The following is a 24,298-nucleotide window of genomic DNA, read 5'->3' as shown; positions in this document are numbered from 1 at the left end:
GCGACCGTAGCATCTGGTTGTGAAGGAGGACAATCTGTTCAAACACAGGACTACTTACAATGGAGCCTGGACACTAGTAGATTCGGAACATTCTGGTGGTCTACATGTAGACATTGAGTCCGGATATCAACTGCTGTGACCTGAGGAATTCTTATGGGCTCATCAAGCATGGAATGGTAAGTGTTTTGTAACATGAAACTTTTTATAAGGTAAATCAAGATTGTTTTGAAAATAACTAATTCTAGAAGATATACTTTCAGAGCTCCTGTCAATATTATATGAGAAACATACAGACCCTCAAGAAATTAAACAGATGCAAAAATTTTCTATTCCAATCTACCACATAACAACAAAAAATCCAAACCAGAAAAATGAAAGATTCAAGGCTAAACAACACAAAGAAGGGACAAAGGCCTATCAAAAAGTGACAGACTTATCATGTTCTTTTTATGGCAGACTTTGTTTTATCATGTAATTTCAATTGTTATTGTTTTATGATGTACTTCCTCTACAATCATTAAATTTAGCATCATAATTAGATTGGGTACCCTTGATTGGAATGTTTTAAGCATTTTTTGTTATCTTGAAAGTTTAAATCTCCTTTCCTGAAAAATGTACAAAATGTGACTTACCCTGTTTATTCAGTGGGCTCTTCATAGATTTGTGCAACATGTGTTTGCGCACACATCATGAACACAAACAACACATTAAGGAGAGGGTTGGGAATAAATGACTGCTCAATACTCACTGCAGGCAAGTTTTCAGCATCTGGAGGCAATCTGAATGTAGCATAAGGATTTACAGTGTCAGTGGATGCTGGAGCAGCTGGTGGCACTGGTTCAGGTAGGTAGAGTGGTTCTTCTCTGTCCCCACTGGCTGTTCGGGGACTGCTTGGCATCATGGTACATCCAGAAACTTTCTGATCAGTACATGCAGAAGTGCCCCCTGTTGGAGCCATATCACATGACTTCTCAGATGTTGTGCCTGCAAGTTATAATAGCTGTGAAGCATGTCTTGAATCATCAAGCATTGTATAAAAATGAGCTTTCAATTGCTAATTAAAAAACAATATAACCTTCATTTTGAAGTAGTTGTGATAATACATTTTAATGTAGTTAAATATAAATATCCTGGACTCTATTCTCAGTTACATGGTAATTGTGCATTATGACGAAGCAAGTAGGGATCCTTTTACTTCTTCTCTTTTCATCTGCCTTCCTAAATTCATTTTTCCAGTTTTTGACTAATTACTGTTAACATATATGAGTGTAATCTGCATTTTCATAAAAGAGAAAGGTTGGCCCTCAGACTTAAGGAATATACTACCTGATCTAATTTTCTATGTCATCAATTTCCTAATTTATTTTGACTATTCATAATTAATATCTTCTGTTATAGGGTGAAATCAGTAATTGTTTCATGTCTTAGATTCTATTGTTGACTTACAAACAAATATAAATTCTGTAATTAATTATAAACATTTGTAAGAGCAACTACTAGGATTCTTAAGTATTTATTTGACTCTATTCGAAAACATATTAGTGAAACCAGCCCTTAATTATTTCCAAAATAGTTACCAGGTTTCTCAAAAGTATTGTTTGTATAACTATATCTGTTAATTTCATCATTTAAACAAATAATTCTATGTAACCTTTGTGATAGAAGAAACTGTTAGAAAGAAGCCATTTTTCAATGTATTCAGTTAATTGAATGAGTTACGTTTTAACTGTAATTTCTGTAAATTAAACATTGAACAATGTATAGTTTCAGTACCTATTATTGTGAGGGTATATAAAGGCCTGATTTTTAGTCCTGAGACAGTCAGTCCTTGGCCGATTTTCAAACGAGGAACCTGTATTGGTTAGGTCAACACAATGCATCAACTTAACTGTGAAATAAGTGTAACACAAATAAGCCATGTTTTAAAGTAATGACAGTGTCTGTTCAATAGTGCCACATGTACCATATTATTCTGAAAGACTGTGAACTGTGTGATTAGGTTTTTACTGCTCATAGATGTACAACAGTAAACTATTGTAGCAGTATGCTGATGTTTTCCTGCAGACTATTAATGAGGCTTATCAAAAGTTGACCAATAGTGTACAGGCCATATTAACTGTGTAATATTGGTGGTGGTGGTGGTGGGGGGGGTGTTAAGAATAGTGAAAGTAAAGAACTGTGAAACGCAAGTGAGCAACTGTCGACTACATCATTTACAGTAGTCAGTGTTGAACTTCCATCCCCCATTTTTCAGCCAGTATAAAAATGCAGTAAATTGACACTGAGGACTATCAATGAAGAAATAAAGCAGGTGAACATCACAGCATCTTTCTAAAACCTAAAACTAGATTCAAGCCAGAAGTAATACACAAAATAATGACACTGTTTCCGTAACAAAACACAACTGACATGGAAAAGCTTCTAAATGGATTGCTGAAGTTTAGCTATAACAGCTCAGACAGTAGCAGAAGTAATAGTAATTATAATAATGATAATAATAATAATAATAATAATAATAGGGCTAAGTGGATAAAGTTCTTAGCACAGGAATATTAGAATTTTGAAAATATGTTTCCAGTAAGCACATGCATTATGGTCTTGTGATAAAATGTTTTAGCTCCTCCATGTCAGTTTTTATCAGAACATGTTCCTGCAAAGTTGGGAGCCATTTGAGGATAATTATTATCCCACCCATCCTTTCTTTCTTACTTTTCTTTCCTCCCTTCTCTTTGTCACTGTCTTGTTGAAGTGCACATGCCATTAAGAGGAAAGGCAAGTGATATTTTCGGCTCACGTAAACAAACATTAACTTTTATGTGGTTGTTTTCAATGAGAAAATTCTCCTATGTGAGCAATTTAAAAATGCAGACTTTCCTCTCCCTCCATTCTTTCTTATGTATTGCTATTTACATTAGGAAACTCCTTCAAGGCCACTTCAAAGCAGCTTCCACTGGAGATTTTTAAATTATTTGGAAGTTTGTTGTAAAATTGGATTCCCATGTAATAGACTACTTTACTGCTTGTATTCCAAAGGAATTAAACAGTTTTATAAACATGTATTGGTGTTAGTAAATGCTTACTTTTAAACATCCATTTGCAAGACTCAGTATAACTAAACTTGTGTAGAATCCTTAATGCCTCTTTTTAAAGGACAAATACTGGTACTCTATATTTTAAAAATCACTTAAAATGGCCTTGACTGCAATAAAATATTCTTCAGCAGTTGACGTTCATGGATACATGATACTTGCTCCATTCACTGCTGCCACGTGCCGACATGGGTGTAATTTCTTCGTTTAACATTTGTTATGTTTTACATAGTTTATATTTTACTATTATTATCAGACTCCATCATAAATTCTTTCTATACTTAATATTTCAATGTATACACCTGAAGATGATCCCATTTTGGCCAAAACAAGTTACCATTGCCAATTAATATTTTAAAGCGGTCAAGAGTGTTTCTAATTCAATTTTAAAGTATTTTATCAAGGACATTGATATTATCCATCAGAAATGTTCTAAGAAATTGTCTGTTTATATGCTTGGTGGCAGCACACCCCCATACTTCAATTCTAAATGTGAGGTATGGATACAATAAAGCGTAATAGATCACACTTCTCTGCACATAATTCAGAACTTTTGACAGTGTCCTCACAGCAAAAGCTGATTTTCTTGATTTTTGGAATAAAAGATCAATATGATTTTTGCAAGAGAGATGTCTGTTCAACATTACACCAAGGTAGGCAGTTGTATCATCCAATTTTATTTCTGTATCGTCATCTGACAGAACGTCCGATAGCACTCCATCAGGTTGGTGGTATATTTGAAAGTCAATTAGACTTGTTTTACTTTATCAATTATTTTGGAAGTAATTCTTCAAGTGAAGTAAGACACCAAAACAATTCTGGGCCAGCTCACTCTTTTTGGATCCCTGGTTAATAACTGTTATGTCATCTAAATAGTTAATTGCAGTGACGTGTGGGCATGCTTTCAAAAGGTCACACTTGTGGTACTGCTATGTCATCCGCAGAGGGCACCTCAGACTTGTGTGTGTGTGTGTGTGTGTGTGTGTGTGTGTGTGTGTGTGCGCATGCATGCCCACATGAAGTCACTGTCAGAGCTTGCTATGGAACCTGGTCTCTTTAAGGATAGCCAAGATTCACTCGGCCTCAGTTCTCTATGTGTACTGCTATAGCTCTTGTGTACATAATTGATTCCTGCTGAATGTTACTTAAATACTGTCCTCAAGTTGTTAATGTTTCCATAGAATAAAGCTATGTTCAGCCTACTGGTTATGTTGTACTTATACCTAATTACAACATGATTGGTGACAAGTGTGGTCCTGTTCTCTATGCAGATTTCTGCTCTGGTTGGTCCCCTGTTCATGCTCGTGATGGCTGATGTTGTTACAGAGGACATTTTATGTAAATTGCTTGAACAGCAAGGATCATTTGTCATGGCATTGCATCAGCAACCATGGGTGCTGGACAATCAAACTCAGGTACTTCAATAATTGGCTTCTATTTTGTCTAATCGGCATGCTCCTCAGACTGTGCTGCCTGCTGTTTTACCCACCATGGCCCCCATAGCGTATCCACCTCCCTTTTCCACATACAATGAATCCATTGAGGAATGGGTTGCATACAAGAAATGTCTGTAACAACACTTTCAATTTTTTTGGATTACTGTTGCTATTTTATGTTGTGCCTTATTTGTTTCACAAATATTGCCCAGAATGTATCAAGTCCTACATCATCTTTCTTTTTTTAACATTTCAGCAAATGTGTGGGCCTCTTTCAAAATACTACTGTGTATGCACCCATATTATTGCAACCCGAGTTGTGTTTTACTGCTGTAGGAAGCAGCTACGTTAGTCCTATCAAGCATGGGTGACTGAACTCCATGTGTTAAGTCATCATTGTTATTTTGTGTCTGATACGCATAAAGAGTCATATGCGATGAGATGGTGAGAGATGTTATCTTTCATTTAGCTCTGGATTATGAAGTGCAAGAGCATGCCCTCCAGTATGAAAGACCATCATACTCTGCGGTTTTAGCTATTGCACAGCCATTCAAGGTATCTCGAGCTGCAGGTAACCAAATGAGTCATGATGTGGCATATCAGAATCCAACCCTCCACTTCACACCGAACTTCAGGCAGTTCAGGGGGGCAAGACATGGTCACAGTGGTCTGCACATGATCACAGTTTTAAGGTGGCTGCCCTTGCTCCCAGTAGCAGTTGCACCAGCAAAGTAATCAGGCCACTAAACAGCAATGTATGTGTTCCATGCTCCCATCCTGCCCTTATTGTTTCAATATCTATGAGCACCCAGACAGCCCAAAATGCTGTGCTACCTGTCATAATTGCAACAAAAAAGGTTGCATTGCTTCACTTTGAACACAAAAATTCAGCACAACAATCCTGATGTAGATGTAAACATTCTATAGACTATTTCTGTTGTGTAAAGCAAGCTTTTCATTGATGTTCTGGTTTTCTGAAAAGTTCTGCATAAACTCACAAACTTATATGGACTTGGGCTCCCGTCCACTTCTCCCTGTGTCATGGAAGTTAGTAAATTGCAGTAAATAGAACATTCCTATTCTGGCCCAGTTCTCTGCCCCCATATATTGCAAGACAGTAGTCTGGCCACATATCTTCTTGTATATAACACATGCACAGAGAATTTTTTTGAATTAGAGGCTTTTTAAGTTATTTGGTTTTACCATTTCAGTTAAATTGAATTTAGTGTCTGAACAAATGACATGATTAGATGCATTATGTTTTGAGTTTTCCTCTTTGTTCTCTCCTGGATTGGGGTGTGCTAACAATTTTCAGGTGCACATTACCATGAAACCTTCTGCTTGGCCTCATTTCTTCTGGGCCTGTCTGATTACAGTAGCACTCAGGGAACAAATTAAAATGAATTACATTGCTTCACAAAATCTGGCATTGTTCAGCCCATTGTATCAAGTGAATTGTCTACTGTCCTTAGTTACAGTAAAGAAATCATTGAGCCAGTTACGCCTCTGTAATAGTGGACAGTTACCCAATACCTCACTCAGATGAAATGTTTGCAAAGTTATCAGATGGTCAATATTTCTCAAAAACTGACTAGCTGGAAGCCTATTCACAACTTTCTTTAGATACAAAGTCACAACTATGCTAGTTGTCAATACCCTTTTTGGCCTCTATCAATACTTGTGTATGCCTTTTGGAGTTGCCAGTGCTACCGCTATTTTTCGTTTTCTGGGGCAACTTACACCTCTGTTCTGTGTTGTGACTATTTGGATGACATTGTACTTTCTGGGGCCTCCACTGAGGAACATTTACAAAACCTCCATACTCTTTTTTTCCTGTCCTCCAAGTGACCTGGTTGAAGTGTAATTTAGAAAAATGTCAATCTTTTCAGCCTTCTATCATTTATCTTGGATTTGAAGTTTCTTGTGAGGGTCTCAAACCCTTCCATCAACATGTTTCTGCTGTTGTGTTGCATCCACACCCTAGGTCAGTCAAAGAACTTCAGGTTTTTTTATGCGAAGTTGCCTACGACCATAAAATTTTTGCCTAGGGCATAGCTGTTACGTAAGTTGCTGCGCAGAGGCCTCACTTTTGCTGGTCGCTCGCTTGTGAAACCATGTTTTCCACCCTTAACACAATGCTGCAGTCTGCATACTGCTTAATGCCCTACCAATCGGGCCTCCAGTTGGTCCTTGCAACTGATGCTTCACAGTATGAGTTGGGGGCAGTACTGGCTCATAGACATCCTGATGGCTCAAGCGGCCTGTTGCTTATGCTTCAAAAATGCTGACTACTGCTCAGATCAGGTACTTTCAGATAGAAAAGGAATCTTTGGCCATTGTGCATGCTGTGAAGAAATTCAGTGTTTTTTTCTGTGGTACCAAATTCCACCTGATCACCGATCACAAACCATTGATTTCCTTATTCATTCCTTCTGCATCATTACCAGATAAAGCAACACATCACATTCAACATTGGGCTCTTTTTCTTTCATGTTAGAACTACAAGATTCATTCCTGCTCTATGAATCAATATGTAATTACCAATGGTTTGTTGTGCCTGCTGGCCAGACCAGACTCAGGATCTGGTCAAGAGAAATTGCTTTGTTTCCACATTGATGTCACCACACAGATGGTTGAAGGCTTACCTGTAACTAGTGCATGGATCATGAAAGCTGTAGCTTCAGGTTCTGTTTTGTAGAAGCTCATAATATTACTACAACATGGTTGGCCAGATTCACCACCTTCTCATGTGTCTGACCCCCTCCATAATTATTACATCTTTTGAGACTGATTCTCTGTTGTGGATGGTTTTCTGCTTTTAGACATGGACCACATGGATCCTTGGGTAGTGTTCCACTCAGTGCTTCATTTATAGGTTCTCCATTTATTACATGCCGATCATTGGGGGCTGTCATGCACAAAAGCTTTGGCCCATCGACATGTGTTTTCGCCCAGCTTTGGCAGTGATGTTACCTGCCCGTTTGCCTCCTGTTCACTGTGTGCGACACACCAAGCAGCTCCCCAAGTGTTGTTGTCTCCTTGACCAATGCGGTTGTGTGCTTGGGGGCAGTAGACATGGATTTTGCTGGCCCCTTCCTCAACGCTTATTGGCTTTTGATCATTGACACATATTCTCATTTTCCATATGTTGTTTGTTTGTGTTTCCACATCCACAACTGCCACCTTCACAGCCTTGTCCAAAATTTTTTCTCTTGCAAATGTACCCATGACGTAAGTGTCTGATAATATTCATTGCAAGAGGATTTTCCAATTCCTGTGGTATCTGTCACATCCTTGCCCTGCCATTCTATCCACAATCTAATGGTGATGCAGACTGTCTAGTGCAAACATTTAAAAGTGAGATGAAACAGTATGTTGCCAACTCTTTGTTCAATGTTACCTTAGACTGGCTTCTCTCCTTGTACCACTTCATGCCGTTTGGCAAAAAGAGCCTCACAGAGCTACTCCATGGGCACCAGCCGAAAACACTGCTACACAACCTGCATCCTTGATCTGTACATCAATCTCTGCAGCCACCATGCCTCTTCTGGCCTGGTGTGGGTGTCTGGGTGTCTGGGTGTGTGGTTTTGAATGTCACCCTAAAAGGATTTCATCTGCCATTGCTAGATGCCATGTTCACTGTCTCTGCAATACCTGCATGGAGGACAGCCTCTGCTCGAGGCACCGTGATCAGCTTCACCTTCATGTGGACAACTGGGCTCTCCCTGATGTCACATCATCACCTCCAAGCCCATCCACATCGGGTGTCACGTCACCTGCAGCTGTTGGTTATCCACTCCCATGCGGATGAGGGCATCCATCCTCAGTGGCTGAACCGGCAGTTCCTCTATCACTTCTGGCATCGTAATCAGGGATTTCATCACCCATTCCCTGGCAACCACTGTTACTAGCATCATCAGAACTGTAAGCACCGTCACCAGAGCCAATGCCTGAGATCGACATGGGAACAGCCCCTGCGTTGCTGGTGTTGCCATACGGTTTGGGTTTGACATGGGAAGGTGGGTGCAGAATGTGTCCATGCCGGAAGCACTTCAGACTGTATGCTCCTGTTGCAGCTCACCACCTTAGCCAGAGCCCAGTGAATGAGGAAGATTGTGTGTGTGTGTGTGTGTGTGTGTGTGTGTGTGTGTGTATGTGTGTGAAGTCACTGTCTAAAACAAATCTTGAATTTTCCATGGAGAGTAAATAAATAAATAAGCATTAGCTTTTGGTAGAAATTTTTTCAAGGTTGTAACAAGAGGACATAACGTTTGTAAATTGCACTTCCTTGCATTTGCCTTCTCCTCACAATAACAAATTATCCTGATTCATTCTTCTGCTACACAAGGGATGTTTACCTTGACAATTAGTGTTCTTCATTGGGGGTGTACTTATCATTTGTATGTTGATAATCCACATCTATCAGTGGCCACAAATGGTTAACTTTAAGGTGTATACAACCGGCTTCTCTGTGTTCTGGCATCACAGGTGTGTTTCTGATAAATAACTTCATGTTCTGTCAACTACCATTTTTATATTTTTCATTAGTGACATGTCATAACCAAAATCAAGTCCTAATCTAAAAGCAGAGTTGTGAATAAAGTACAATACTTAACACTGAAAGCATGTTTATGACAGACACTAATGTACAGACTGAACAGAACTTTCTCCTGGATGGAGAGTGCTGCTATTTATACAAATATCAGATATTTCAGAATATGCAAAGAAACACATAAAGTTTTGAGAAAATTCTAGAAGTGATAAATAATAAATAACAAATATTTTCTGGTGATCAGATCTGGACTGGCAACCTACAGCATGTCAGTCAGTGATGCTAACCATTGCTCCACACTGTACACAGCAGAACTTGCGATATTGAACCCTCTCTTGGAGATACAGTGATCCACTGTTTCAGAAGTTCTCATTGGAGCTGACTCCAGCATCCTAAATCTTGATCTAGTCAGTGATCTCTGGCTGGCAGCACTGGAAGATCCTCTGTTCTAGTTATGTTGTCACATCCTCTAAACTATGGCAAGTATGAAAGGTAGCCCTTCCTGTTTAAGTTACGTAATCATTGAGTGGGCTTTCAGTATCCTTGAATGAGAAGCCCCCATCATAGATCTGTGACTCAGGATCATAATTGGGCTTCAAATGGAGAGCATGGATGATGTCTCTGTGATTTTGTCCTCTTGATAAAGGTCATAAGTCTCAACATCATATGTGATACCCAACAAGCAGCTAATGATACAATATGGTCCAAAGTTGTCTTTTAATAACTTTTCTGATAGTCCCACTTTTTATACAGGCATAAAAATACCTACCAAGTATCACATGATCCTCATTGCCAGTGACTGGCATTATAGCACTCTCGGTCCTTCTTCTAGGTGTCCAAGGACTATAAGTGAGCCAGGTTTCTTGTTTAGCCATGCTCCTGTGTTCTGCCAAAAGAGTCCTTGGAAGGCTGTCAGTGTCTTTGTGTTTGCATCTGTTATTGTATACAATTCTGATGTTGTACCCCTGAAGCCTCAGTGCTCATCTTGCCGGTTAACATGACAGGTCCTTCAGACTAGTCAGCCAGCATAGAGAATGGTGATCCAACACAACTGTGAATGGCAAATTAATATGGCTGGAACCTGTTGATGCACAAAACGATCATAAGGTACTGTTCCACAGTGACTTTGGTGAGTACTCTGTACACATAAGCTATATTCTTCTCATCCCCTTCCTGAATTTGCACTAGAGATGCACCAATCCCCTAACTGCTTGCATTGGTGTGAAGTTTTGTCTCATTATTTTCATTATGCAGTTCTAGCAGTGGAGAAGATGTTAGCATCTCCTCAAGGACAAGGAAAGGTTTTTCTTGCATCTCATTCCAGGAAAAACTGGCATCTCTCTGCAACAGTTCTTGCAAGGGACCAGCCGTGTGTAGAAGTCCATTATGAATTGCTGGTAATATGAGCACATTCCAAGAAAACTTCTCATATCACAAATGTGCTGAGAAGTTATAAAATTGGTAGCTGCTTTTATTTTCTCTAGATTGGGACAGACTCCATCACCATTAACTAGATCTGCCAAGATTTTCAATTCTTGGGTGACAAAGAGGAACTTTTTCAGATTCATGTGGAGACCTGCATTCTGAATGCACCTCAACACAGCTGTTTGGCAGCTTAAATGTTCTTCAAATGTCTTTGAGACAAACAACAATGTCATACTGACATCAAAGAAACATAATCCATTTACATTGTTGGTCAGATTGTCCATCATGTGCTCGAAGGTGGCTGGTGTGTTACAAGACCTGTGACACATTTGGTGTCACTGGAATTCCCCAGTGGCCTGTATGTCACCGTGGCTTCCAATACACCAACATCTGACTGGTCTGTCCTCACTCCAGAGTGGGTGGCAGACAGTGGTGGGTTCACGTGTCACTGGGCAGAAGGCAAAAGAGGGAGCAGGCTGTGCAGCTGGCTCCCTATGTCTTAGCAAGAGGTACAAGATGCTTCCCAATGTTTATGATAGCTCTGAGCCAGCACAGGATGCCCCTCCTGTTGGGCCAACGGTCGATTTTCCTGCCCAGTCTGGACAAGTACAGAGGGTGGGTATGCTAGCCATTGGGAGCTCCAATGTCAGGCGGGTGATGGATCCCCTCAGGGAGTTAGCAGGCAAGGTGAGAAAGAATTCCAGTGTGCATTCGGTATGTTTTCAGGAGGTCTCATCCACGATGTGGAGGAGGCTCTGCCAGCAGCTATCGAGTGCACTGGGTGCAACCGGCTGCATGTAGTGGAACATATCAGCACGAATGACTCCTGCCACTTGGGTTCTGAGAACATCCTCAGCTCCTTTCAGTGGCGGGTTTATTTGGTGAAGGCAACTAGCAACACATGCGGGGTGCAGACTAAGCTGTCTATTTGTGGCATCGTACCCAGGGTTGATTGTGGTCCTCTGGTCTGGAGCAGAGTGGAAGGTCTAAACCAGAGGCTCGGACGACTCTGCAATGGTAGTGGATGTGAATTTCTTGATGTCTGCTCTCAGGTGCAGAATTGTAGGATTCCCCTTTATAGGTCAGGCATGCACTACATGCAGGAAGCAGCTACTAGGGTAGTGGAGTACATGTGGCAAGCACATGGGGCTTGTTTAGGTTAGAGGACCCCTCCCTTGGGAGCAAACACAATTTGCCTGTTAAGTCAGCCCCAGCAACCTCAGAAAATCTATGTCCTCACAGATCAGAAATGGAAAAGATTTATATGATTTTAGTAAACTGCAGGAGCATCCAAGGGAAGGTCCCAGAATTAGTATTGCTTATTGAATGTTAGAATGCACAGACAGTATTGGGAACAGAAAGCTAGTTGAAGCCAGATGTCAATGACAACAAAATCCTAAGTTCAGACTGGAATATTTATCATAAGGATAGGTTAGTCCCCAATGGTGGTGGCATGTTTATTGCAGTAACACATTTGATAAAATCTAGCGAGGTTATCATGGATTCTGAATGTGAATTAATCTGGATGAAACTGAGTATCAAAGAACGGTCAAAAATGGTGACTGGATGCTTTTATAGACCACATGGGTCAGGATCTGTAATCATAGAGCACTTCAGACAGAGCTTGCAGAATATCATTAGTAATTTTACTGATCATACCGTTGTAATAGGGGGTGACTTTAACTTGTCAGGCATAGACTGGGAGTGTTAAGCCATCAAAACTGGTGCCAGGGTCAGGGAATCATGTGACATTGTTCTGGATGTTTTGTCTGAAAATTGCCTTGAGCAGATAGTTAGAGAACCAACTCATGAGGGAAGCATCTTAGACCTCCTGGCAACAAATAGACCTGAACTTATCGAATCAATTAACGCAGAGGAAGGTATCAGTGATCATAAGGCTATGACAGCATCAATGATGGTGGTTCCTACAAAGAATGTTAAGAAAGGTAGGAAGATATATTTGCTCAGCAAGGGTGACAGGATACAAATTTCAGAATATCTCAGCAGTCAGCATCAAATATTCTGTGATGAGGATGGAGATGTGGAGAACAAATGGAAAAAATTCAAAGGCATCATTCAATGTACCCTAGACAAGTGTGTTCCGAGTAAGGTTTTAAGGGATGAGAAAGATCCACCATGGTTTAACAGCCATATTAGGAAAGCTCTACGTAAACAAAGAGCACTTCATCTCAGATTCAAGACAAGTAAAAACCTAGCTGGAAAAAAAAAAAAAAAAAAAAAAAAAAGTGAAAATGAGCGTAAGGAGAGCAATGAGAGAAGCATTCAATGATTTAGAAAGTAAGACGTTATCAGCTGACCTGAGTAAAAAACCTAAGAGATTTTGATCTATGTAAAATCAGTTAGGTAACAGAGAGAAGGCCGAAATATTGAATTCAGTCTTTCGAAGTTGTTTCACTACAGAAGATCATAATACTGACCCTCCTTTCAATCATCATGCCAATGTACAAATGACAGATATTGAAAAAACCTATCACGGATTGAAAAGCAGCTACAATCACATGGTAGTGGAAAGGCTTCAGGACCAAATGAGATACCTATAAGATTCTATAAAGATTATGCCAAAGAACTTGCTCCCCTTCTAGCAGTAATTTATCATAGATCACTTGAGCAACAAAAGGTACTTAATGACTGGAAAAAAGCGCAAGTCATTCCCATTTTTAAGAAAGGTTGTAAGACAGATTCACACAACTATGGACCTATGTTGTTGACGTCAATGTGTTGTAGAAATATGGAACATGTTTTATGCTTAAGAATTATGATGTTCTTGGTAAATGAATAGCTCCTCTATAAAAATCAACATGGATTCCTCAAACGTAGATCCTGTGAAACTCAGCTCACTCTGTTCCTCCATGAGATCCACAGTGCAGTGGAGAATGGTGCTCAGGCTGATGCCGTGTTACTTGATTTCAGTAAGGCATTTGATGCTGTCCCACATTGCCGTTTAATGAAAAAAATATGAGTTCACGGAGTATCGGAACAGACATGTAATTGGATTCAAGACTTTCTTGCAGTTAGAACTCAACACGTCGCTCTTAACGGAACTAAATCGACATATGTAAAGGTAATATCCAGAGTACCACAGGGAATTGTGATAGGACCGTTGCTGTTCACAATATATATAAATGATCTAGTAGAAAGTGTTGGATGCCCTTTAAGGCTATTTGCAGTTGATGCAGTTGTTTATACCAAAGTAGCAATGCCAGAAGGTAGTAAGAATTTACAGAACGACCTGCATAGAATTGATGAATGGTGCAGACTCTGGCAGTTGACCCTGAATGTAAAAATAAGTGACATATTGTTCATACATAGGAAAAGAAATCCACTACCATACAGCTACACTATTGATGAAAAACAGTTGGGGACGGTGTCTGCCATAAAGTATCTAGGCATAACTATCCAGAGCGATCTTAAGTGGAATGACCATATAAAACAGATAGTGGAAAAAGCGGACACAAGACTCAGATTCACTGGAAGAATCTTCAGGAAATGTAACTCATCCAGGAAAGAAGTGGCTTATAAGGCACTTGTTTGCCTGATTCTTGAGTATTGTTCATCTATCTGGGATCTCAATCAGGTAGGGCTAAAAGAGGAGATAGAGAATATCCAACAAAGAGTGGGTTTTGTCATGGGATCATTTAGGTGGCAAGAGAGCATTACGGAGATGCTAAACAAACTACACTGGCAGACATTACAAGAGAGACATTGTGCATCATGGAGAGATCTGCTATTGAAATTTTGGGACAGCACTTTTGAAGAGGAGTCAAACAACATATTGCTTCCATGCACATACATCTCACGTATTGATGATGGGGAGAAAATTTGAGAAATTAGAGCCAATACAGAGGCTTATCGACAATCATTCTTCCCACACACTATTTGCAAATGTAACAGGGTTGGAGGGATCAGATAGTGGTACTGAAAGTACCCTCCACCACAAATCATTAGGTGGCGGGTACTGAAAGTACCCTCCACCACACATCATTAGGTGGCTTGCGAAGTATGATGTAGATGTAGATGTAGATGAAATGATCATTCCAACTGGCATGACTTTGAACACACAGACACTCTCAGGTGTTATGAAGGCAGTCTTTTCCCTGTCAGCCTGATCAACTTAAATTTGCCAATAACCTACCTGTATATCCTCAGTTGAGAAATACTTTCCTCCTTTCAAGCAATCTAGGGTGTCATCAATGAGCAGCAATGGGTGATAACTTTTCTCATGATTTTATTCAGTATTTGGTAACTGATACAGAAATGCTATCTGCCATCCTCCTTTCACAAGGACCACAAGAGAGGATCAAGGACTCTGAAGGTTGAATGACATCTTGCAGTATCTTGCCACTTCCTCAAGCATTACACATCATTCAGCCAGTGATAACCTAGATGAGCACTGGCTAATTGGTGTTTTACCTTGGGCTGCTTTGTCTGTTTTTTCTTCACTTTGGATCTGAAAACATCCAAAAGTTGGCGCAGAACTAACAGTTAACAACATTATTCTTCTGTCAGGTCAGATCCTATTTGCAGTTTGATAGTAGCTTCCACCATTGCATTGCCTGTAGTGCTAGTGGAGCATGTTTTTTTTTTTTTTGTTTATGGCACTGAGCTGCCCATCCTGGACTTGTTAGGCTGGCCCAAAACACTTACCTTTAGGGATGAGTTGTTGCTGCTCATGACAACTAGTGGTCCAAAGTTCTGTTTGACAATCCAAAATGCTTATGACTTTTGCTGATATGATGACTTCTTTTATGACCTTGAGTTGCTTTTCGTGAATGACAAAAGCTTTCCAGTTTACTGAATGTCTAGACTGACAAGTGGAAATCATTTGATGATGGCAGGAAAAAACATCTTCAATGGCAAACAACTGCCCAGAACAAACTTACTTAAGTATTCTTGTAGGAATAGCTTAGCCACTCTGAAGCTCTAAGCTTCCACTGTCTATGAATGCTTGTGTTACTTGCAAGAAGCCCCCCCTACAATAACTTTCTGACTGTATTCTAGGCACTTCAGTCTGGAACCACGCTGCTGCTACGGTCGCAGGTTCGAATCAGCGTGTGATGTCCTTAGGTTACTTAGGTTTAAGTAGTTCTAAGTCTAGGGGACTGATGACCTCAGATGTTAAGTCCCATGTGCTTAAAACCATTTGAACCATTTTTTTACTGTATTCTGTTAAAATGACAAATCTGAAGGACAATGCTCTGCCACTAATTGTTATTTTTGTATTACATGTTTCTGTTGGCTGGGAACATTTCCCATTTGTGACCTTCAGCACAACTGCTTCCATATCATGGAACATAGTCCTCTTTAGCTGGTGATGATAAATATTTGATAATAAAATAAAGCAGTCTGTGAGTTGATGAACGCCTAGACAGGTGGGCCGCTGATGATGACGATGATGAGATTTCCTGACTTCTTGGTGACTGTTGTCCATGGAGGATTTGTGGCAGCCTCACCTCCATAGATGGTAGCCTTGCTTAGTTTTCAAGAATTTGGTGACTAGCTGAGTGACTGGTACCTTTCTTTGGCAATGGGGAACAGCTGTGGCATGGTGGTGAATGACCTCATCCAGGATACAGTAACAGGCTTCAATCCACAGGTTGACTATAATCACCTGCAGTTGACAAGGAAAAATAGGACTGTCGTGATCGTTGATATCTTGGGGTGTAATAGTTGTTGAACACTTGTCTTTTTTCTCTGAAGTAGGATACAAGGTGTCCAGGGTGTCCACACAGGAAACACGCCAGCATGCTGTCCTCAGTCCTCCAAATGCCTGTTCTTCTGTGGGATGTTATGCTTGGCAGAAGAGTTTGTTGTACATGCATTGGTCAGATACTGATTTGTCATTTGATGGCTGTGGTGAGTCTGAGTTGCTGAGCCTGTTTTTCATGACAGGTTCGCTGGTAGTAGAGATTGGTGCAATAGATCATTACACCTCTTCTTCAATATTTTCTATTACCTCTTGGCATATGGGGTCCACATTCATGGCTTTTATCTATTGTGTAGTACGTCTGATCTTCTCGCTGCTGTAAATTCCTGTATCTCTTTTCTTACTACCCGGCATATAAAAGAGAAGAGATTATAGTGGTGTTTGAACTGTAAGGGAATAGGGATACAGAACAATAATTTACTGATAGACATTCAAACACAGTTTACGGTACCAATATCTCGTGTAACTGATTACCCAAGAATATGATTCCCATGTATGTGATATTTGTTACATAACCCAACTAAAGAAGTCTGATCATATATTTGCTGTTATTTTGAACCAGTTTTTTAAAACTGTGTATCACTTTTTAAAACAATTTTGACTCACAAACAATGTTACTTTTCAAATGTACTACTTGTGGAAATTACGATGTTAACAGCATAATGTAAACATTACATTTACATAACCTGCAATAAAGAGATTAAAGAAAAGGACATTTTTTGCAGGTTGTAGAGTGTAATTACTTCTGTAATTCATGTTAGCAACATTATATACATTGCAATTATTCTAAAATATTATGTAAAAGCAAAACAAATAGTTAATGGAGGATGTTATTTATTTCAGTGTGTTGTATTTGGAGTTTCACTGGAATTATTATCATACAAAAGTGTTTATGTAATACTGGGACTAACATCATATTTTTTTTCTGAACTGTGCCCCTTTTCCTAAACCTCATCATTTGTTGTCCTTCACACCTCTTCCTTCCCCTTCAGCCTTACTTCCACAAAAAGGAGCCACAGCTCTGAAAGCTTGCAAACTATATATGTGTTGTTCTCCTGCCACTGCTTGGTGAATATGTATTTTATCTATCCAGTTACATTTTAAAGTCATATTTGGTTTCATGTAATTAATTAACTTGAAATTGTAAAAAGTATCTTGTTAAAAAATGCTTTTTCTTGAATTTGATTATTGTAGAAGTATGTAAGTAACACTGATGTAATGACAGTCAGACAATCTTCTCCATATTTTTCTGATGCCCAGTCTGTGTCATATGACTGTGTGAAATGGTTCAAAAACAAAAGATCTTTTATTTTAAAATTGTGAGCCAGATCTGTTCTTAAGTAGTTATAATTCCTGAAATGAAACTTGAGATGATGCAGAGCCACAGGACAATATGCACAATTGATTGTAATGAGGTTATTCCCATTGACAAAGAAAACATGTAATTATAAAGTTAAGTAAATTGTGTTAACAACAGAATGTTATAAGAGGTTGAATAAGCTACAGAATGTTTTAATTTGATGGAGGAAGTGGCATCCATATGAGAAAACCAAGATTGATGTTCTAAACTCTGTTAAGTTTCAGATTTGGTTTTGTTATGAAATTGCAAATATAAAATTTCAAGGACTATAGGAGCCACAGATGCCAAAAACTGCAATACAGTCCAAGATTGTGAATGGATGAACAAGAAATGAAATAAAGTGAATAACTGGAATTATCCCATAGGACCTCACCAATGTGGACACAAAAGTAAAGTACCCTATATTTTTCTTTTCTTTGCTTGGTTGTGATCTGATAGGTCATACAAAATACTTCTTTGTAGGTTGTGTTGTATTTAGATTGTGCTGAATATGAAAAACCAAAGTGAATTACCATTAGTTGAACAGGGCTGGGTTTAAGTGATGAGAGTCTTAACGAAGCAGCGATAATAGTAGACACTAATGTGGAACTTAATCAGAGTCATACTGAGAGAGCAGTGGCCAAAAATGCTAGTAGTATGAGCATTTAATTTAGAGATTCTGATTATTGATAAATTTTTGTTGAAACAATGATTATCTGAACAAATAAAAATTTTTATGATGGCACAATTTACAAACCAGAATAAAGACCTGCATGGCAGAAATGATGCAATAAAAATGATTTAAATAAAGACTTGGGTGGTAAAATTGATACTACTAATAATGAAGTAAAAGAGTTTATAAAATGAGATTTTAAAAAGAAAGAGACTGACACTCAGGTAGGTTCAGTTGAATCCAGATTGGTTAAACTGAGTCAAATCTCCAAGACAAGACTGACCAAACTGAGAAACATCTGAAAATTGTACATATTATGAAAAATGTCGATTTCTACTCACCTTGTAGTGGATGTGTTGAGTAACAGACAGGCACAACATAAAGACTGCCAAACAAGTAATTTCAGCCAAAATGCCTTGCTCTGAATCAGTAAATGATAAATTGGTGACAGATTTGTATAGTTTTGAGGAACTTTTTAACAAACATTTTATAACTGTTACTGAAAAGATGGGGTTGTCAGGTTCTGTAGATGCTGCTATGGAATACCTCAGCCCGGACATTTCAAGTAACTTCCACAATATGAACTTAACCCTCACTACCCCAGCAGAAATGATGTCCATCATAAAATCTTTAAAATCAAAAACATGTAGTGGGTATGATGAAATATTAACAAAGTTGATTAAAGAATGTGATTCTTAGTTAAGTAACACATTAAGCTGTCTGTGTAACCAGTCATTTATAAGTGGAATACTTCCTGAATGGTTGAAATATGCTGAAGTTAAGCCACTGTTTAAGAAGGGAGATAAAGAAATAGCATCAAATATCCGTCCAATTTCACTTTTGCCAGAATTCTCAAAAATTTTAGAAAAAGTAATGTACAATTGGCTTTATAACCATCTTATCTCAAATAACATACTGTAAAAGTCACAGTTCGGATTTCTAAAGGGTTCTGATATTGAGAAGGCTATCTACACTTACAGTGAAAATGTGTTTAATTCATTAGACAAAAAATTGCAGGCAACTGGTATATTTTGTGATCTGTCAAAGGCATTTAACTGTGTAAATCACAATATCCTTTTAAGTAAATTAGAATATTATGGTGTAACAGGAAATGCTGCAAAATGGTTCAAATCTTATATCTCTGGCAGGAAACAAAGGAAAGAGACATGTATTAAGCTGTCAGGCATCATCCAACTGGGAACTAATTACATGTGGGGTCCCACATGGTTTCATTTTAGGGCCATCAATTTTTCTTGTGTACATCAATGACCTTTCATCAGTAACATTAGCAGATGCCAAGTTTGTTTTGTTTGCCGATGATACAAACATTGCAATAAATAGCAAATCAAGTGTAGTCTTAGAAAGATCGGATAATAAAATACTTGTGGACATTAATCACTGGTTCCTAGCCAATTCTTTGTCATTAAACTTTGAAAAAACACACTACATGCCATTCAGAATTTGTAAGGGGTGTCCCACGAGTATATGCCTAACATACAATGACAAACAGATAGAAGAAGTGAACAGTGTTAAATTCTTGGGATTACAGCTAGATAATAAATTCAACTGGGAGGAGCACACCACAGAACTTTGATGTGTCTTAACAAATCTCTGTTTGCAATGCGAATTGTGTCAGACATAGGAGATATAAAAATGAAAAAGCTGGCATACTATGCTTACTTTCATTCCATAATGTCATATGGGATTATTTTTTGGGGTAATTCATCAAGCCAAGCTAAAATTTTCTGGGCACAAAAACATGCAGTAAGAGTTATATGTGGTGTGAACTCAAGAACATCCTGCAGAAGCCTCTTTAGGGAACTAGGGATTCTAACTACTACTTCCCAATATATTTATTCCTTAATGAAATTTGTCATTAAAAATATATCACTTTTTCAAACCGACAGCTCAATTCATGGAAATAAGATGACTGTGGGTTTGGTGAGTGACTGGATACCACAGTGGAAGGGGTGGGAATGATGGATAGTCCTACCTGCTATCCTTCCCTCCCCTCCCACAGTGGTATTCTGCTGCCCATCAAACCTACACAATATCCTCATCCATCCCTCCTCCACCCCTCTCCCAGCCTCTTGCCTCAAGGCTCATATCCCTGTAATAGATCTAGATGCAAGACCTGTTCCATACATCCTCCCACTGCCAATTACTCCAGCCTGCTCGCAAGCATCAGCTATCCCATAAAAGGCAGGGCTACCTGCAAAACCAGTCATGTGATCTACATGCTAAGCTGCAATCAATGTGCCGCATTTGATATGGGCATATCAGTCAACAAGTTGTCTTGCTCACATGAATGGCCACTGACAAAATGTGGCCAAGAAACAGCTGCATTACCTAGCTACACAGCACACTACCCAACACAACACTTTTTACTTCAATTATCACTTTATGGTCTGTGCCATCTGGATCCTTCCTACCAAAAACAGCTTTTCTGAGTTGCACAGATGGGAAATCTCCCTACAATGTATGCTATGTTCAGATAACCTGGCCTCAACTTTCGTTAGTCACTGTCATCATCCACCTCTCCCCTTCCCTGTTGCCACTCCAGCACTACACAGCCTTCATTCCACCACTGACAATCTTTGTACTTCTCTCTTTTTCCACTCTCCCCCCCTCTCCCATGTCTATCCTCTCAAGTGCACCTAGCTGCACTACAATCTCCCCACCTCATCTCTGTATGCTCCCACAAACAGCACCCTACCGACCCTCACCCCTACTCTGCTACCCTTACTCCTCCCCATCCCAGGCTTCTCCTTATCGGCCGGAAGGGGTGGCTGAGCAGTTCTAGGCGCTACAGTCTGGAACCACGCGACTGCTACGGTCGCAGGTTCAAATCCTGCCTTGGGCATGGATGTGTGTGATGTCCTTAGCTTACTTAGGTTTAAGTAGTTCTAAGTTATAGGGACTGATGACCATAGAAGTTAAGTCCCATAGTGCTCAGAGCCATTTGAACCATTTTTTTTCTCCTTACCCCATCTCCCAGATTGCTTCTCCCATCATTCACTGTTGGTCATAGTCTTGCCTCAACAGTCAGAGGCAGTGGACATGTATGTGTGAGTTGTGTTCACATGAATGTGTGAGTCTATATTATCTAAATCAGAAGAATACCTCTTGGCTAAAAGGTTATTTGTTTGGCAGTCTTTTTGTTGTGCCTGTCTGTGACTCAACATCTCCATTATATGGTGAGTAGCATTTTCGTAATATTATCATTATTCCATCCTACATTTTCCATTGTTTACAATTTTACATAGTGTAATAAAACAGAGTCACCATAATTTACAGTGTGAAATTAGACAAAAGAAGTGGGAAATGTAACAAAAATTTGAAAAACTAGAAACTAATGCAGATAACAAAATCTCTGAAATTAACACAAAGGTTGTGTATGTAAAGAAATCTGTAGCTAGCAACAAAGATGTAGCCTGTAATGATGTAATATTAGCAAAAAAGTAACTGAATTGAGGAAAATTTTGTTGTAAAAAGTTATATTAGTAACAGCGGCGTTTTGTGGGCCAGCACTCATGCAAAAGTTTTGCGGGGCATGATATGCTTCACCCAATTGTTTTTATACATCGTTATCATGATAGTTTTATTTCTGGTATGACTGATGTTCTTAAAATGAAGTTTGTAAAAAAGTTTTTGCATGGGAAAGTTCTTTCATAGGCAAACAAAATATTAACACAGAAATGACGTGGTGATTCTGAGAAGAGTTTTCCAAGTAAATTTTGCTCAGAAACTAAGTAGGATAGAATTAAAAGTTAATTTTTAAATGGACTGAGTAACAAAGAAGGCCATGGGAACAAGAAAGAGTACTGTGAAAAACAAATAAGGTGATTGTTCCACCTTTTGACGACCTTAAAAAGATAGTTGGTTTGAAGAGGAGATTACCAGGGAAAGTACAGTGAGGGTTAGTTTATGGACCTGATGAAATTACTGATGGGTTTTCAAAATATGTTGTAGTAGATAGAGTATTAGAGAGAAATAATAGACAGAGTTTTAATCACAATGGGAATGGTGGATTTCAGTACAGGGATTGGAACAAAAATATAATTGGAGAAATAATGGGAGAAGAGATATAAACAATTACAGAAATGATTATCATGAAGGGGGTAACATAAGGGAACTTCAGTGGAATGATGGGAAAAGGTTTGGAAGTAAAGTATTTGACAATAGGAGTAGACCATGGGTTAGGAACACACTATGGGTTAGAAACAGACTATGAGTTAGAAATATACCAATGATGGGAATAGGGCACGAGAAGACAATAATAGATCACATAAAACTAAGACTTAAGACAATAGAGGAAATGTTCAGGAATACGGAGGGTTGTCCCACTGACAGCCAGTCAGTTTGATGTGAAAAGGAAGCAATAAAACTCAGGCTAGGTATTATAGAAAGAGACAAAAGGAGGGTAGAGATGTGCATCCCTTCAGATAGCAAAGTAGAGGTACATATCAGATGATAACAGATCATTTTAACAGAGAGTTTTGGAAAGTCATGAAGGTTGATGGCTGTGGAAAGTGAGAAGCTAATGTAACACAGAACAGACAACCAGATCTGGATGCAGAAGCTGTAACAAATATGTATAGTGAGATAAAAATTAATTTTTGGGGACAAAGAATTAATTGATCACAGCTTTGATGAGAGTGGTATAAACAAGTTAATGAATTATGAAGCAATGGAAATAAAAAGCAAGCCTGTTATATCTGAAATGAAAGCTGGCAAATCTAATAAACATACACTAGAGGGGAGGAGAAGTTACTGGAAGTATTTGTGATGAGGTACGAGAAGAGAACATTTCAAATGAGTATGAGGATGATAGTGAAGAATTTGTGTCAGATAATGATAAAGATTTCATTAATGGTTTTGATGATGAAATAAGAAGATAAGAAGTGAGATTATTTTTAGTGTGGAGTTGGTTGGAATGATATATGTAAAGCTTAAAGAGGAAGCATCAGAAGAAGGGAACAATTATGAAACAGCCAGGGACACCAAGAGATTGATAGGGTATTTTTTTTTTTTTATTATTATCTTCCTGTAAATCATTTACATGATGTAGGAATTGTCACAACAAAGTTATCATACTAGTACAAGTACTACAGACATAATAATGGAATATCACTTTTAAGGCATTTTTTTAAAAGTACAAATTTAGACATATAAATTAAAATTTTTGGCAATAAATTTACACACAATCAAAGTACTCATCTACATCATAGAAAGTTTTGTTTAAAAGGTAATTTTTAAGCTCAGTCTTAAATTTTACTTCATCTATTATTTCCTTCATGTACACTGGCAGTGCATTGTAAAGTTTTATTCCAAAATAACTTACATGCTTTTGGGTTTGTGTTGTCCTTACCCTTTCTGCATACAAATTCTTACAAGTTCTAGTATTATACACTCCTGGAAACAGAAATAAGAACACCGTGAATTCATTGTCCCAGGAAGGGGAAACTTTATTGACACATTCCTGGGGTCAGATACATCACATGATCACACTGACAGAACCACAGGCACATAGACACAGGCCACAGAGCATGCACAATGTCGGCACTAGTACAGTGTATATCCACCTTTCGCAGCAATGCAGGCTGCTATTCTCCCATGGAGACGATCGTAGAGATGCTGGATGTAGTCCTGTGGAATGGCTTGCCATGCCATTTCCACCTGGCGCCTCAGTTGGACCAGCGTTCGTGCTGGACGTGCAGACCGCGTGAGACGACGCTTCATCCAGTCCCAAACATGCTCAATGGGGGACAGATCCGGAGATCTTGCTGGCCAGGGTAGTTGACTTACACCTTCTAGAGCACGTTGGGTGGCACGGGATACATGCGGACGTGCATTGTCCTGTTGGAACAGCAAGTTCCCTTGCCGGTCTAGGAATGGTAGAACGATGGGTTCGATGACGGTTTGGATGTACCGTGCACTATTCAGTGTCCCCTCGATGATCACCAGTGGTGTACGGCCAGTGTAGGAGATCGCTCCCCACACCATGATGCCGGGTGTTGGCCCTGTGTGCCTCGGTCGTATGCAGTCATGATTGTGGC

The 24,298-nt window shown here is 39.1% G+C and overlaps 1 protein-coding gene across 1 annotated transcript in view; it reads right to left on the bottom strand.

The window, feature by feature from the left end:
* Positions 1 to 24,298, bottom strand: part of LOC126456165 (Down syndrome cell adhesion molecule-like protein Dscam2) — a 358,605-nt gene that overhangs the window by 37,914 nt on the left and 296,393 nt on the right. Inside the window, exon 21 of the mRNA XM_050091919.1 lies at positions 749 to 984. Coding sequence (XP_049947876.1) covers positions 749 to 984 — 236 coding nt within the window. The remainder of the gene's footprint in view (positions 1 to 748; positions 985 to 24,298) is intronic.

Source organism: Schistocerca serialis, chromosome 2, assembly GCF_023864345.2.
Source record: "Schistocerca serialis cubense isolate TAMUIC-IGC-003099 chromosome 2, iqSchSeri2.2, whole genome shotgun sequence".
NCBI lineage: Eukaryota > Metazoa > Arthropoda > Insecta > Orthoptera > Acrididae > Schistocerca > Schistocerca serialis.
This window is presented reverse-complemented; position numbering and strand designations above follow the sequence as displayed.